The sequence below is a fragment of the Paroedura picta genome, chromosome 15, assembly GCF_049243985.1.
Source record: "Paroedura picta isolate Pp20150507F chromosome 15, Ppicta_v3.0, whole genome shotgun sequence".
Lineage (NCBI taxonomy): Eukaryota > Metazoa > Chordata > Lepidosauria > Squamata > Gekkonidae > Paroedura > Paroedura picta.
In genome coordinates, this window is record NC_135383.1 from 7,500,817 (window position 1) to 7,515,762 (window position 14,946).

A 14,946-nucleotide genomic window follows, 5' to 3' on the forward strand; every position below is an offset into this window, starting at 1 on the left:
CGAACTCAGAGCTGGTAACCCTAGTCCAAGCCATGGGGTGCCGGAGGTTCAGGCTGGGTTGCAGGGACTTGGCTTTGCATGACCCAAATCACCAGCAGCCCGCCAGGAAATTCCCCGGTGAGTTAAATTGCCCACCCAGCCTGCTCTTGGTTGACTGAGCTAAGGTCTGTCCATAACAAAATTCCCCCACAGTCAGTTGCCCTGCATTTGAGGCCCACCCATGTTCACCTCTCTCCTAGGGTAAGCCTCTTTGCTTCATAGCTGCCATCTTGAGCAATTTCGGAAGGAAAGCGAGAGCTTGGCTGTGTCTGGGTTTCTATGGCAACCCGAAAGCAGGTATCCGAAGCCCTTGGCAGCTCTTGCAAAGACCTTTCTGATCACCACTGTGGCCAGCGTTCAAGGAGGAGCAAATACAGGAGATGAGAAGGGAAGGGAAGGGAAGGCCACATGTGTGCGTGCATGTGGAAGGAGACATTTGACAGAGCGAGATGGAAAGGGAGATGCGCAGCAGGGCGGATTTGCTCCTTCGGGCCCCGCAGAATCGCCGCTGAAGGGAGATGGTCGTTGGCGTACGTCTGCATAGGCCTCTCCCGTGCTCAGGGTTTATCTAGAGCCGTTGCCTGGGGGAAGAAAATAAAGAGGGCTGATTGTGGCCAACGAAATGATCAAATACCTCTCTATCTGAATCTGGGAAATGAAAGGTAATAGTGCTAAGTCTGCGCTTCCCTGCATAGTCAGCGAGAGTAAATTCCTGCTTCCCCTAGAGCAGGGGTCGTCAACCTGTGGTCCTCCAGCAAACGCTGGCAAGGGCTCATGGGAATTGTAGTCCATGAACACCTGGAGGACCACAGGTTGACTAGCCCTGCCCTAGAGGTTGCAGAGGTTATCCGGGCTGCTTTTGCTACCTGTTCATCCCTGTTCACCCCAATCAAGGTTTTTGCCTTGAGTCGTTCTTGCTCGAAGTCAGGGTCGCTTCCACCATCCATGGCAAAAGTTACCCACCCACCTGGGCATGGGCAGAGATTTGCAGCAAGGCCTCCCCTCCCAGCTGTAGGAAGGATTAAAGAGGGCACACTGGAGAGCCAGAGAAACCACCAGCTCTTGGGATTACAGTAGCAGACCGGAAAACCTGCTATTTTTGCAATAGTATGTTGCTTTCCTTCGAGTGGCCTTGCCAAATCCATGTCAGAAAATGACCTGGGGATTTGGAGGTGGGGTTTGGGGAGCGGAGAGACTTTAGTTGGGCATAATTTCATAGACTCCACCCTCCAAAGCAGCCGTCTCCTCTAGGGAAATCATCTCAGTTGTCTGGAGGTGAGCTGTAATTCCCAGGGATCCCCAGGCCCCACCTGGAGGCTGGCATCCCTGATGCCACAGACGCCACCCTCCAAAGCTGCTGTTTCATCTAGAACCAGGTGATCAGCTGTCATTTTGAGAGATTCCCCAGGCTCCTACTGGAGGTTGGCAAGGCAGCTTTCAGTGATAAGCCTGACAAACCTCTCCCCCTCCCTGCTCCCCAGGGCTCCGGAGTGAAATGACATTTTCAAGAAAGATGGAGGGCGTCAGAGTTTTGTCTCTTCCCCTCCAAAAGGTTAGCGCGCCAGAGTGGGCGTCTCAGTCGGCTTAGGAGAGCCGAAAGTCTTTGATAAGGCCACATGGATGTGGGGGGGGGGGGGGAGACAAAGTGGATTTCAAAGGAAGGTGGCTTATTTCACAGGTTTCTTAGAGAAGTCGGAGAGCAAAGTCGGAAAGCACAAGAGCAGCAAGATTCCTGCTTTGCGCGTCTAATATGGGCTTTTCAAAATCACTTAAAAGTTTTTATACTCACCTTTCTCCTCACAACAACCAAGGCAACTTACGGATTTACTTTATAATAAGACGGTCAAAAGCTGCAATGCCCGGAAAACAAAAACGTAAACCTCAAAGCAGCCATTCCAATAATTTAAAACTGCAGCTTGCCTGAAGTACAGATTAAACAGCATGGAGCAGCTACACTAATAACATCCAGAGCGATAAGGGCCTCCGTTAATCATTTAGGACAGGAAATTGCTTGTATATAATAGAACTGGGATTAAATATGATGATCTCTGCCAAAACCCAAACTTGGTAGCCAAAACTGGAGGGGGGAGGAGTGGGTAATTGAAAACCCTCCTCACCGTACCAGCCTGCCTTGTTTACTTTTATTCTATCTATGTTTACCCTGTCTTTTCTCCAAGGAATTCATGTATAGGGGTGTTGCTTCCTCAGGTTTCTCTTCACAACAAACCTGCGAGGGAGATGAGGAAGGGAAAGTGTCATCCAGCATTGCTTTGCTGGACTAGATGGCCCAAGGTCATCCAGCATGGCTTTGCATTTGGGTCTTCTTAGGCCCAGTTATAGAATCGTAGAGTTGGAAGGGGTCTTACGGGCCATCTAGTCCAACCCCTGCTCAATGTAGTATCATAGAATCATAGAGTTGGAAGGGGCCAGACAGGCCAGCTAGTCCAACCCCCTGCTCCATGCAGGATTGTAGAATCTTAGAGTTGGAAGGGGTCTTACGGGCCATCTAGTCCAACCCCTGCTCAATGTAGGATCATAGAATCATAGAGTTGGAAGGGGCCAGACAGGCCAGCTAGTCCAACCCCCTGCTCCATGCAGGATTATAGAATCATAGAGTTGGAAGGGGTCTTACGGGCCATCTAGTCCAACCCCCTGCTCCATGCAGGATCAGCCTCAACCATCCAGGATAAGTATCTATCCAGCCACTGCTTGTAGGCCGCCAATGAAGAAGATCTCAAAACTTCCCTAGGTAGACATCTCTACTGGTGAACTACTCGGACTGTGAAAAATTATTTCCTAACATCCAGCCGGTACCTTTCAGCCTGCATTTTAAACCTATTATTGCAGTAGTACGCAGTCCCGTGATGGTAAAAAACACATCTCTAAATTATTCCTTTGTAAAACATCTAGGGAAACACAACAATAAGGGATCCCTTGGGGCTGCAGCCGATGAGCACAGAATTACACCCGAGAAGACCTAACTGATGGATGGAGCTCTCACGGGTCTTGAAATCGGTATCAGGCGTCCTGTGTGTTTGCCCAATTGTGACCTCACAAGGTGGCTTTTGGATAAGGAAAATGGCATGGGTCGGTGGGTTATAAGCCCCCCACCCACCCATACAGCTTTCCTTTTTAAAAAGGGCCTTTTGCTTGGGTTTCGGTTGCCGAGCAACTGGGCTCTGGTATCTCATATCTCATCATTTTCTCTGTAATTAAAACAACTGGCTGAATGAAACTCACATATATATTGCTTTGCCTCTCTCAAAGGGAAGATAAGCCTCCCTAAAAGCCCCGTTTCCCAATTCAGTTTTCTCAAAGGAAGCTGCAGGGAATGGTGCAAAAAAAAAAAGACCTCCCCCCGAGATTGTCGTAGGACTGCGGCACGCAGTTTGCTGCGTGGCCAGCTATTCATACGAGATGTGCTCTATTTCCTGCACGGAAAGACTTTCTGCGGTAATGCCAACCATTAACGGCCTGAGAAGGCAAGCTGGCAGAACGCAGTGGCTAAAGCGTGCGGGGAGGAGTCGCGGGGAGAGAAAAGCAAGTAGCTCTCCCCACGCTGCAGGATTAACTTGTGGAACTCACGTACACAGTAAAAATGAGGGGAAACACTCTTGGATAATAGGCCTGGTTTGGATTCACAGCTGGTTAGCGAGGATCAGGGCAGGCAGCGTTGTACATCCAAACCAAAAGTTAGCTGTCATTGCTATATCCCAGAAACCTCTCTGAAAGCCATTCCACCCCTAGGCCCATCCCGCACATGATAGATAATGCGCTTTCAATGCACTTTCAAAGTAGATTTTCCTGTTCTGCACAGGAAAATCCATCTGCAAAATCACACTGAAAGTGCATTATCCTGTGTGTGCGGAATGGGCCCTAGTTGTACTCTCATCTTAGCATACAGGCTTTGATCTGACTTGTCCGTCTTCTCAGTCTTCTGTTGCTAGCTCGCACGTCTCTACCCCAAGGATACGGGGAGTCGGCGCCAGACGTCCATCACTGCTGCAGCAGAGTCGTCTCTCATTTTGCCAGGACTTGGATTCGCCACACCTGCACGTCGGCAGCCCTCAGGCGGCAGCAGGGAAGAGCTCTGGCCCACTGGAGGCCAACTCGGTCCCAGGACCCTTTTTGGAGAGCCGAAGCCCTGGAGACATCGGTAAGAGAACGACCCTTGTTGAGTTTCCCTGTAGTAATCAAGGTAGGTCTCATAGTCTCAGCATGGAATTCATTTGCACAACTGCAACCATGTAGGGCAGGAGTCCTTCAGTGTTGCCGAACCTTTTGGGACTTATTTAATTTTTGAATACAGAGGGGAACTACTACAAAATGCCTGCCATGGAGGTGGGTGGGGCCGATGGCAAAGCGTTGGGTGGTTCCACAGAAGGTTAGGAAGCACCAAACCAAGTTTTCTCCTAAGACGGAGGCATTTGTTTCTCAAAAGGATGCTCCGTGCAGACCGAAAGGGCAGGTCCAGTTTATCCATATAATACGTGCTGTGGGCCCTGTGCTTCCAGGGACCGCACACAGTACCTTTCCTTGTGGATCAGAGCTGTAACCTCTCTCCTCCCTTCTTTTCCCTCTCTAAGGACACTTGGGGTGACAACACTAGCCACTGGGCCCCACCACAATTGTTCTCTGCTAGGGCCCCCCAAGAGCCTCTTGTGGCGCAGAGTGATAAGGCAGCTGTCTGAAAGCTTTGCCCATGAGGCTGGGAGTTCGATCCCAGCAGCCGGCTCAAGGTTGACTCAGCCTTCCATCCTTCCGAGGTCGGTAAAATGAGTACCCAGCTTGCTGGGGGGTAAACGGTAATGACTGGGGAAGGCACTGGCAAACCACCCCATATTGAGTCTGCCATGAAAACGCTGGAGGGCGTCACCCCAAGGGTCAGACATGACTCGGTGCTTGCACAGGGGATACCTTTACCTTTAGGGCCCCCCAAATCCTGAAACTGTCTCTGGGGCTACAGGCCCTGTGAATCCTTAAACCACTGACAAGGGGATGTCCCCTTAGCTTTGGTTCTGAAACACCTCCTGCTCCCATGAAACAGGCGAATTTACTCATCTGTCATTTCCTTCCAGACTCTGTCCAGCACCCTTCTTTTACCTTTGAAACCGAGACATCACCAGCCTGGGAGACCCGTGACCCCGATGTCAGCTTGGCCCGGAGTAGTTTGAATCGCTCTCCGAGATCGCTCTGCAAGGCAGTGGTGAAAGGGTTACGGAGCAACGAACCGGTCCAGTGGGATATCACTTTTGACATTGGGCCACTTTTCCAAGAGAGGAAGAGCGAGGAAGAGGACCTCTGGAACGAGACCTTCCACCATCTGGCCTCCAGGTCCATCATCCGGGACTTTGAACAGCTCGCCGAGAGAGAGTGTGAAATCGAGCATGGTATCTTAATTTTTTATTTTATTTATTAATTATTGGACTTATTGCCCACCGTGCCCGGCGAACTGGCTCGTGGCGGGTTACAAAACAGGTTTAACTTCTGGTACACAAAGTTAAACTCAGTACCTGTTCTCAAAATACCCAAGTATGATAGTAGTGGGGAGACAGTATGGTGTAGTGGTTAAGAGCAGCAGTCTCAAATCTGGAGAACCGGGTTTGATTCTCCATTTCTCCTCCACATGCAGCCAGTTGGGCAGTTTTCTCAGAGCTCTCTCAGCCCCACCTTTCTTACAGGCTGCCTGGGAGGGGGAGAGGAAGGCGAGGTGATTGTAAGACACTTTGAGACTCCTTCAAATGAAGAAAAGCAGGGTGCCGAAAAAGGAAGAAGAAAGCTCTCCTTCGTCTTAAGCCGAAAACAGGTCTTTTTCATAGGGTCACGTGAATTTCGAAAGAGAGAATCACTGCGGATGGGGCACGTCCCACCCCCCCACCCCGCAGCTCACAACTCTTGTCAAAGAGGGTCCTTTTTCTAGTTTCAAAAACTTGTTTGGCCAGAGGACACAGAGACAAAAGGATAGGTGTGTGTGTATGCCACGGGATGCACAATCTCTCCCAACCTGTCTGCCTCTCTTGACAAGAATTGGTTGTCCTCCGAGCCTGACTGTTTTGTCCTGCTTCAGGGTCCGGCCGACGGTACCAGCTGAGCGCCATGCACACCAGCAAGGCCTGCAACATCATCAGCAAGTACACGGCCTTCCTCCCTGTAGACCTGAGCAACAACAGCTATCTGCCGACGATGGTTGAATACCCCAATGCAGGTAAAAGAGGCTGGCTGGTGTTCCGGAACTCCACGCTCATTCACCTGGAACGTGGGCTGGGCCAGCGGACATGGGGGACCCAAGGATGAACCACGAATCCGTGTAAAGTTATGCACAAGGGTGACAGTGAAGGACTCTGTTTGCATATTGAAAGTTATGTCCAGTCCCAATGGCTTGCCAAGGGGTGCAAAAAACTTATTTGATCTGATATAGCTCGTTCCGGTCCTGCAAGGTGTTCTTATTTAGGAGACTCCTCAGCCAGCTTGTATCTTATAACTCCCCTGGATATTCAAGAGCCCTACTGCATCCTGTTCTGAAGAATGCTCCAAAATGACTCGGGACTGGAGAACCCATTTTGCCTGCAGAAGGTCATGGGTTCGATTTCTGTTCCAGGTCTCCAGTCGTAGGGGTTCGGAAAGACCCTTCTCTGCCTTTAAGTCCTGGAGAGACATAACTCACCAGAGTAGACCAGTGATGTGATTTGGTAAAATGCAGGTTCATATATTGACACCGCTTCGTCAAAACCCGGCCAAGCTTACAGAAAGCAAAAATGGTCTGTGGGGGTCAGTAGCCAAGGCAGCCGACTCCAGCGAAGCCTGCAGGTCTGTCTCACCCCATAACACGGCTTCTTTCTCTTTGTGCCAAGGCCCTATGCTGAAACCAGGCAGCCAAAGGAGCCTGGGTCCTGAGAGCCGAAGACACAGAAGCTTGTCCGTGGGCCTGGGACGCACCCAGTCGGTCTACGGGCAAGAGGGACCAGATGACGGATTCTACAGTATGAGTAAGATAATCTGCACTTAGCAGTCTTTTCGCTGGGGATGTTTGGCTCAGAGAATTCGGGAAGCGAATTTCATCCAGGCCGGACTGGCCAGGGATTCCGGTTGGGGGAGGGCATCACCTGGGCATGGAATGGGGGTCACTACAGGCTGGCAGATAATTGTGGATTTCCTTCATTCCCCAGGGGGTTAGACTAGATGACCCTGGAGGTCCCTTCCTTCTCTATGATTCTACCTAATGGCATTTATTTTATTTATTGTCGTGTTTTTATACCACCCTTCCCCGTGGGCTCCAGGCGGCTCACGCCGTAGGCATACAATAAAACCAATATTTAAAAGTTTCAATATTAAAATGCAGATTTACATTTTAAAACCAGGGTGACCATCTCCTTCTCTCTTGGTGGGATGATGTTTCGGTGGACGGCATGCAGACGGCTCAGTGGCTGGTGAGGAGGAGAGCGCAGGTGTTCACTGGCGTGTTTTTTCCCCTTCCTTCCCTGCAGACACAGAAGAGAACAGCTTGTCTCCGTGCAGCACACCTTCTTCCTCGGGCTGGGAACGCTACACTTTTCCAGACGGTAAAGAAAGACTTGTGAGGAATCCTGTGGGGAGGGACACGAATTAGGGAAAGATTCAGCAGTTAGGAATCATAGAATCATAGAGTTGGAAGGGTCCTCGTGGGTCATCTAGTCCAACCCCCTGCACTATGCAGAATTATGCAGGACACTCAAGGAAAGGTTGTTGCCATCCCAGGAACCTCAGAACAGGGCTGGGCACAGTCCTCTCTAGCAGAACACCTTCCCTCCAACCTCCTGATCTGTCATGCTTCAATGACAATGGCTCACATCTCTGGCTTAAGAAACCTGAGTCTTTGAGAATCCCATGTTGTTCCCCTGGGATGGTCAAACTGTGGCTCTCCAGATGTCTGTGGACTACAATTCCCATGAGCCTTTGCTGGTAATGGACGTCTAGAAAGCCACAGTTTGGCTACCCGTGCCCTATTGTAACCTTTTGGGAGATGCTGAAGCACTGCCTGTTTTTGTTTGATTGGGTAGTTGGTTTGGGGGGTTTTCTCCTTTGCACTTCTGGCAACCCCCTGTCTGGCTTACCATCACCTGCCTCTGGGTGGCAACCCTGGTTTTCCATAGTGGTCTGCCATCCAAGTATCGACCGGGTAAACCAAGAGACATTTAGAGGTAGTTTGCCATTGCCTGCCTCTGGGTAGCTGCCCTGGATTTCCATGGTGCCCCCCTCCCATCCAGTCCTGACTTCACTTAGCAGCTGAGATCTGATGAGGTCCCCTGGGCCATCCAGGCCACCCTGCCTGAGTTAGCCCATAACTAAACGTTGCCACCAAACGGGGCTGCATCTTTGCTATGGGAGTTTTGTTTCTTATGAGTTCTCATATCCTAGCCTGTCTCTTTACTGATCTTGGCATTCTGCAGTGTTTGGCTGAGTTCAGCAAAACAACTGAAAACGAAACAGACCAAGCAATACAAACTTGGTTTAAAATAAACAAAGACAAGGAAATTGGTGTTGTGGCAGGTCCTTTTCCTAGCTGTAAGGTTTCCAGGGGATTGAGCAGGGTGGGGGTGGGCAACAGAGCTGGCGGGGGGCTTTTTGCCTTCTGAATTCCCTCTTTTAATTGTGGGGCCTCTGTTTGCACACAGTTCCGCTGCGCAGTCCTTCCGTCTCCTCACAGAAATCTATTGAGAGCCTCTTTACTGCCAGGTAGGTTTGCTCTTTGGTAGATTGGGGGAGGTTCCCTTGAGTCCCCGTGGCCAGCAGCCACAGAGGGATCTGACTTTTGTGAGTCGCCTTCGAAAGCCGTAAAAGAAGAGTGAGTGTACAGATACCAGGGCGGATTCGGGCTTTCACACATGCTGAATAGTGCACTTTCAATCCACTTTGCAACTGGACTTTACCGTGGGAAACAGCAAAATCTACCTGCAATCAATCCATCAAGTGCATGGAAAGTGCATGGAAAGTGCATGGAAAGTGCATGGAAAGTGCATGGAAAGTGCATGGAAAGTGCATTGTAAATGCATGGAAAGTGCATTGAATGTGCATAGAAAGTGCATTATTCAGGGTACAATGTAGCATCATTAGACCTCACAAGAAGTCATGGCCAGATCGAACGCTTCCTAAACCTGGATGTTAACCATGTCAGTGGACTGCACAAAGGGGAGGTGGGAGGAAGCATGCAAGCCAACGAAATTCCCGTCTCGTACTCTCACGGCTAACCTTGGGTCCGTGACAGCACGACGCAACCGCTTGAAGGAGAAACCTGCCGTCTTTCTCCAGCTGAAATTTTCTCTCCCGGAAACAATGTGGGAGGGGACGGAGGGGCGGTGAGGCAGCCAGGAAAGGCCTTCCTCTGTGACATCTCCGTCTGCTCGGCCCAGGTTGACCTTCAACAAAACCAGACTGCTGACCCGAGCAGCCAAGGGCTTCATGAGCAAATCTGCCACCAGGGCCAGCGAGTCCAGTCTGGAAAGCGACAACGAAAACATTGATTACCTGCCTGTCGTAAGTATCTCGCGCTGGAACAACAGACTGCAGAAGGCGGAGGGAGGAGCCCAAGAGTCACTCGCAAGGCCATGGACCACCTCCTTATTACCCGCTTGTTGCCACAGGACTTGAGCATAGGTGAAGGACAGAGTGCTCTTTTGGAGCTGCAACCACTAACAGATCCCCAAAATTCCAAGAGCATCCACACCCTTGGTTTATAGGTGGCCAAACGGTGGCTCTCCCAAAGTCCATGGACTACAATTCCCATGAGCCCCGGCCTTCATGTTGGCACCCTGGGGACTGGGGCCCTGAAGCACTGATGGAGGGAGGGACATGGCAGGTGGAGGAGGAGGTTATTTTTCTCCTCGCTGGAATAGGTGGGATTTGGTTTTATGGTTTTTATAGTTTTTTGTATCAGGGTTTTATTCTCGTTGTAACCAGCCATGAGTCACTTTTGAGAGCGGCGGGTAAAAAATAATAATATTAATAACAACAACAACTACTACTACCCCTACCACTACTACTACTACTAACACTACTACTACTATTACTACTACCCCTACCCCTACCACTACTACTACTACTACTACTACTACCACCACTACCACTACTACTACTATTACTACTACCCCTACTACTACTACTACTACTACTACTACTACTACCCCTACCCCTACCACTACCACTACCCCTACCCCTACCCCTACCCCTACCACCACCACCACCACCACGAATACTACTACTACTACTACTACTACTACTACTACTACTATTACTACTACTATTACTACTTCTATTATTACTATTTCTATTATTATTATTATTATTATTATTATTATTATTATTATTATTATTATTATTATTATTATATAGCATCCAGGCACGTCATTTTGTAGTGCCACAACTTACTAGCGGGTTTTGAATTCCTTCTCACTGGGCGCCTTCTAAGCCAATTGCTGTCCCCCCTTCTTCCCAGGTGACTCTGCAGCTGGCCTGTGGTGCCTTCCTGTTGACCAAGGCATTCTGCGAGGCCATCAACATTCCCATGGAGAAGCTGAAATGGACCTCTCCTTTCGCCTGCCACCGGATGGCACTCAGCCCCTCGGCCAGTTCCTACGACTCCCGCAAGGCGGCGGGTGTGCTGGGGGAAGCCAAGAGCTCCGGAGGTGGCCAGCATCCTCCCTCCGGTGGGAGCGTTCCAGGAGAAAACGGCAAGCCCTCCGCCGACAATCAAGGGGAGGGCGAGGCAGGCCGGGCCCGGCACTTCTCCGGCAGCGCGGTCGAGAGCTTCTCCAAAGGCCTGAAGGCCGAGAACAAACTCTCTCCTCCGTCCATCACCATCCGCCGCTTTTCCTCTCCGGAGAACGCCCTGTCGCCGGACGGGTCTCAGGCCGACAGCGGCAGGGGCTCCGAGACCGACAGCTCGGAACTGCAGGCGTGGCTCTTCGACATCGAGCTCCAGCAGCAGACGGAGCCGGAGGGGATGCTCTGGGCCACGGCCGTCGCCTTGGCCTGGCTCGAGCACAGCTCTGCCTCCTACTTCATCGAGTGGGAGCTGGTGGCGGCCAAGGCCAGCTCGTGGCTGAGCGAACAAGAGTTCCCGGAAGGCCGGAGCCTCTTGGCGGTGAAAGCCGCGGCACAGCAGCTCTTTGTCCTACTCAGGCACTGGGACGAAAACCTGGAATTTAATTTGCTTTGTTACAACCCTAAGAACGTTTAAGGGAGTGGAGGGGGGGGGGAGATTCCAGGATTGGAGAAAGAGCAAGGCGGGAAGGTCAGGCCCAGTGACAGCAGCCCAGGCCTTAACAAAATACACTCAACAACCTCCTATATGCTGCCAGAAACATTCTCCTCGGTTGGGTCTGACAATGCTGCTTTCAGAGGTCTCTTTTACCTCATGGCCTTTCTCGCCTGTTCCGGTAACAAGCCCACGTTGTGCTATGGGAGGGGGGGAGTTGCTCAGGTGTCCTTTAAATACAGTGGTGATTATCATCCCTCCCTTTCCATCCCGTTTTGAACGTGCAAAATGGCCGTCGTGGTTATTCCCCTCTTGGCATCCGTTCCGTCGGCTTCAGTAGTTACCGAGTACCGTCCGCGGAGCGTCTGCTCTTCAGACCTACAGCAAACCTAATATCGGCTGCCTTAGAGTGAGACCATGGGATAATCCTCCCCAAACCCGTCTGGTCCTGTCCGATTCCAGTTATCGTTTAACTGAACGTGTCGGAATTTGAACTCGGCACCTTCTGCATGCCAAGCACGTGCTCTGCCCCTTGAGCCTTTCCCTGAAGGCGCAGCACCCCCCCCGCCCCGCTTTTGTGGGAGCAAGTCTCTTCAGTATGCGTATCGTGGTTGAAATCCCCGCTGGCTGAATATTCCACAGCTCCCCGAAACTTTCGCCTCCATATTGGCCAGAGTGATTCAAAGCAACCCGGTCGCTCCCTCTGCGAACTTTGCATGTGAAGTTCGGAGACCGCAGCAGGGAGTGCGGATCCACAGTGGCATGCTTGTGATGGGGAGCTGTTTGGCTTCCCAGACTGACTTGATTTCTCCCCGCGTCCCTTTTTCTTTTAGCAAACCTGGACGGCGCAACCATTTCCTAAGACTGCATGAGGGTGCTTGTGGTAGGGGAGGGCGTGTTCAAGAATCTCTAGTCAAAAGGGGAGAGACGAGATTCGGCAGCCATCTTGGCTTGCAAGACAGGACCGATGACGTTGGGAGGGCTGTTTCGTGTAGTCCTCCCCGCTACTCCCGAGCAAAATGGAGAATGTAGCCAGGCATGTGAGAACATTGCTTTCTGACTCGGCAGACGACCGAGTGAATTCTTTCTGTATTGACTTGTCAAAAGTGTCTCCCTTTCTCGGCACGTGGTTTCAAGTGGCTTATGAGAAACTAAAACAAAATAAACACCCCATCATTTATTGTTTAATACACTGATTATTCCATTCCACTCGTCTCACTGTTATTCCCGCAGAGCTGCCCGTAGCTGACAGGGGCAGAATCTTAGAACCATCGTTCTTGGACAGATATTCCGCACAATTTGGGTGGCGATGAAGGTCCAGAGCCAGTTTGGTGTTGGGGTTAAGAGCGGCGGCGGCTTCTAATCGGGCCAGCCGGGTTTGATTCCCCGCTCCTCTACATATGCAGCCGGCTGGGTGACCTTGAGCCAGTCACGGTTCTCCTAGAGCTGTTCTTGCAGAGCACTTCTGTTAGAGCTCGCTCAGCCCCACCTACCTCACAGGGTGTCTGTTGTGGGGAGAAGAAGAGAAAGGTGCTTGTAAGCCGCTTTGAGCCTCCTTTGGATATTGAAAAACCCAGTTGTTCTCTTTTTCTTCTTCTGAGGCAATGTGAACTGCTCTCTGCTGAAAGCAGGATATGTGCTCCATATTTAGGGGAACATGAATATGCACACCTGCAGCCGGGGCTTTATTAAATGCATTTAAAAGGCCCTTTAATGGTTGGACATGTTTATATCCTTTGATGGAGCATGAAATCACCATGTCCGTGCAAGAACGCTGCCACACTGCAAAAATTGCAGGCTAGAGTTGGGCAAGCTCCACCTAGCAGCCCTCCATATTTATTCCTTCACTTTGTCCTCCTTTGGGTGCATTCTGGAAACTGTAGTTCTAAGAGCACCTGCCGTTGCTGACAAAGAAAGGGGGGGGGGACCTGAGGCCATTAAGTCCCGAGTGCAAAACTACCCAACCGGACTACTGTTGCAGTCTCTTTGTGCTTCTGCTCACGAACTGCTTTGTGTATAGAATTTGGGGGGGGGGTGTCCGTGAATGCTATATCTCTTACAGCTTCTCAATCCGCTGATTCTTCCTCCCTGGATGCACCTGGCCACACCTGTGTCGAGTCAACCTAGCACAAATGGTTAACAGCTTCCCTTACCTATCGGGTGGCTTTTCTTTTAGCTTTTCTCCATGCTGGGTGTGATAATGTCATTCTCCAATTTCTGAAGTGCCTACGGGAGAAGTCACACCCGCCGTGTAGACAGCTGTTTGACCATGCAGCTTGGGGCCTTTTTTTTTTGCAGCTGGAAGGAAGAATCAAAAAAACGTTTTTGTCTGTTTTCCCACTGTCCAGCAAAGAATCCTTGCCTTGTCAGGTGAACCAAAACTTGTTGACTTACCTGTTTTATTTAGAATCACATTTATTGCCTGCTCTTCTTGGTCCTGCCATTGTGCGGCGGGGCACAAACCGGCCGGTAGGTTGGTTTAGGGTTTGAGACAGATCCTTCTTTGGGGATTAAAAAAAAAAAAAAACCAAAACCTATTTCAGTGTTTTTGCATTTGGAAAGGTGGCTTGTGGGGCCACCTGAAAGAGGGTCGCCTCCTTCTAAACGTGGCGTTTTACTCCTAAGAAATGAAAAGGCAACCATCCCTGAATCCAGCCCTGTGTGCACACGCATGCTGTATGTGTTTCTTTAGGAGGGACCAATTGTGAGCAACGGGGAGAGCTGGGGCGGGCCCGTCTGCAAAAGACGGCTCTTGTGGATTGTTCCGCTTGTTCCTTGTGCTGGGTTTCTCTTGTGACCGCTTCAGTATCCCAATAAAGCAAGGTTTGCTGCACAACATCTGTGTCGCTTTTCCTTTGGGCCCTTTTCTGTGCCACAGAACTGAAGTTCTGCAACCAGGGAGCTTAGAATTCTGCGATCGGACTCTGGCACCTAAACTAGATCAAATAAAACGGGGGCACGTGTACGGAATCCTAGGGAGAAGTAGAAGATAACCCAGAGGCCTTAGCTTGTCAGGCTAAAGAATCTAATCCTTATCAGTTCCTGAATCTAAGCCGGTAGGGTTGACATTAGGGACTGGCCATCTCCTGGAATTACAAAGGATCTTAAGAATTCAGAGATCGATATCCCGACAGAGAAAACAGCAGCTTTGGAGGCTACGATTGGTAAGTCCTCCCCTGAAGTCCTTTCCCTCCCCCAAGCCCATCAACCAGCTTAGTGTAGCGGTTACGACGGAGGCTTCTCATCTGGTGAGCCGGGTTTGATTCCCCGCTCCTTCACATGCATCCAGCTGGGTGACCTTGGACTCATCACAGCCCTGATAATGCTGTTCTTACCGAGCAGTGATATCAGGGCTCTCTCAGCCCCACCTGCCTCCCAGGGTGTCTGTTGTGGGGAGAGGAAGGGGAGGTGATTGGAAGCCACTTTGAGACTTCTTCGCGTAGTGGAAAGTGGGGTTCCACCCCCAGATTTCCAGGGTTTGAATTAGCAACTGTGAGCTGGCAATTCTAGCAGTGCAGCCTGGGCTTTTTTACTTCCCTGCTGCTGAGTGTACTACTTTCCACTGAAATGATTCAGAGGATGCATGCCTCTTGACACCTCCCCTGGCTCTCATTCCGTCCTTCCTGAGGTTCCCCTGGTCTCTTTAGGAGTCTGCCTCTTTCAGAAACATAAGCAGT

At 50.7% G+C, this 14,946-nt stretch overlaps 1 protein-coding gene across 3 annotated transcripts in view; it reads left to right on the plus strand.

Annotated features, from left to right (window-relative positions):
- VWA5B1 (von Willebrand factor A domain containing 5B1) overlaps positions 1-14,105 on the plus strand; it is a 46,231-nt gene extending 32,126 nt beyond the window's left edge. For all 3 annotated transcript variants that reach the window (XM_077312014.1, XM_077312013.1, XM_077312012.1), the window contains exons 16-23: positions 3,973-4,195; positions 5,118-5,429; positions 6,107-6,244; positions 6,891-7,025; positions 7,524-7,598; positions 8,691-8,751; positions 9,426-9,549; positions 10,508-14,105. In XM_077312014.1, coding sequence (XP_077168129.1) covers positions 3,973-4,195; positions 5,118-5,429; positions 6,107-6,244; positions 6,891-7,025; positions 7,524-7,598; positions 8,691-8,751; positions 9,426-9,549; positions 10,508-11,251 — 1,812 coding nt within the window. In that variant the 3' untranslated portion in view covers positions 11,252-14,105. The remainder of the gene's footprint in view (positions 1-3,972; positions 4,196-5,117; positions 5,430-6,106; positions 6,245-6,890; positions 7,026-7,523; positions 7,599-8,690; positions 8,752-9,425; positions 9,550-10,507) is intronic.
- Positions 14,106-14,946: the final 841 nt, after the last annotated feature.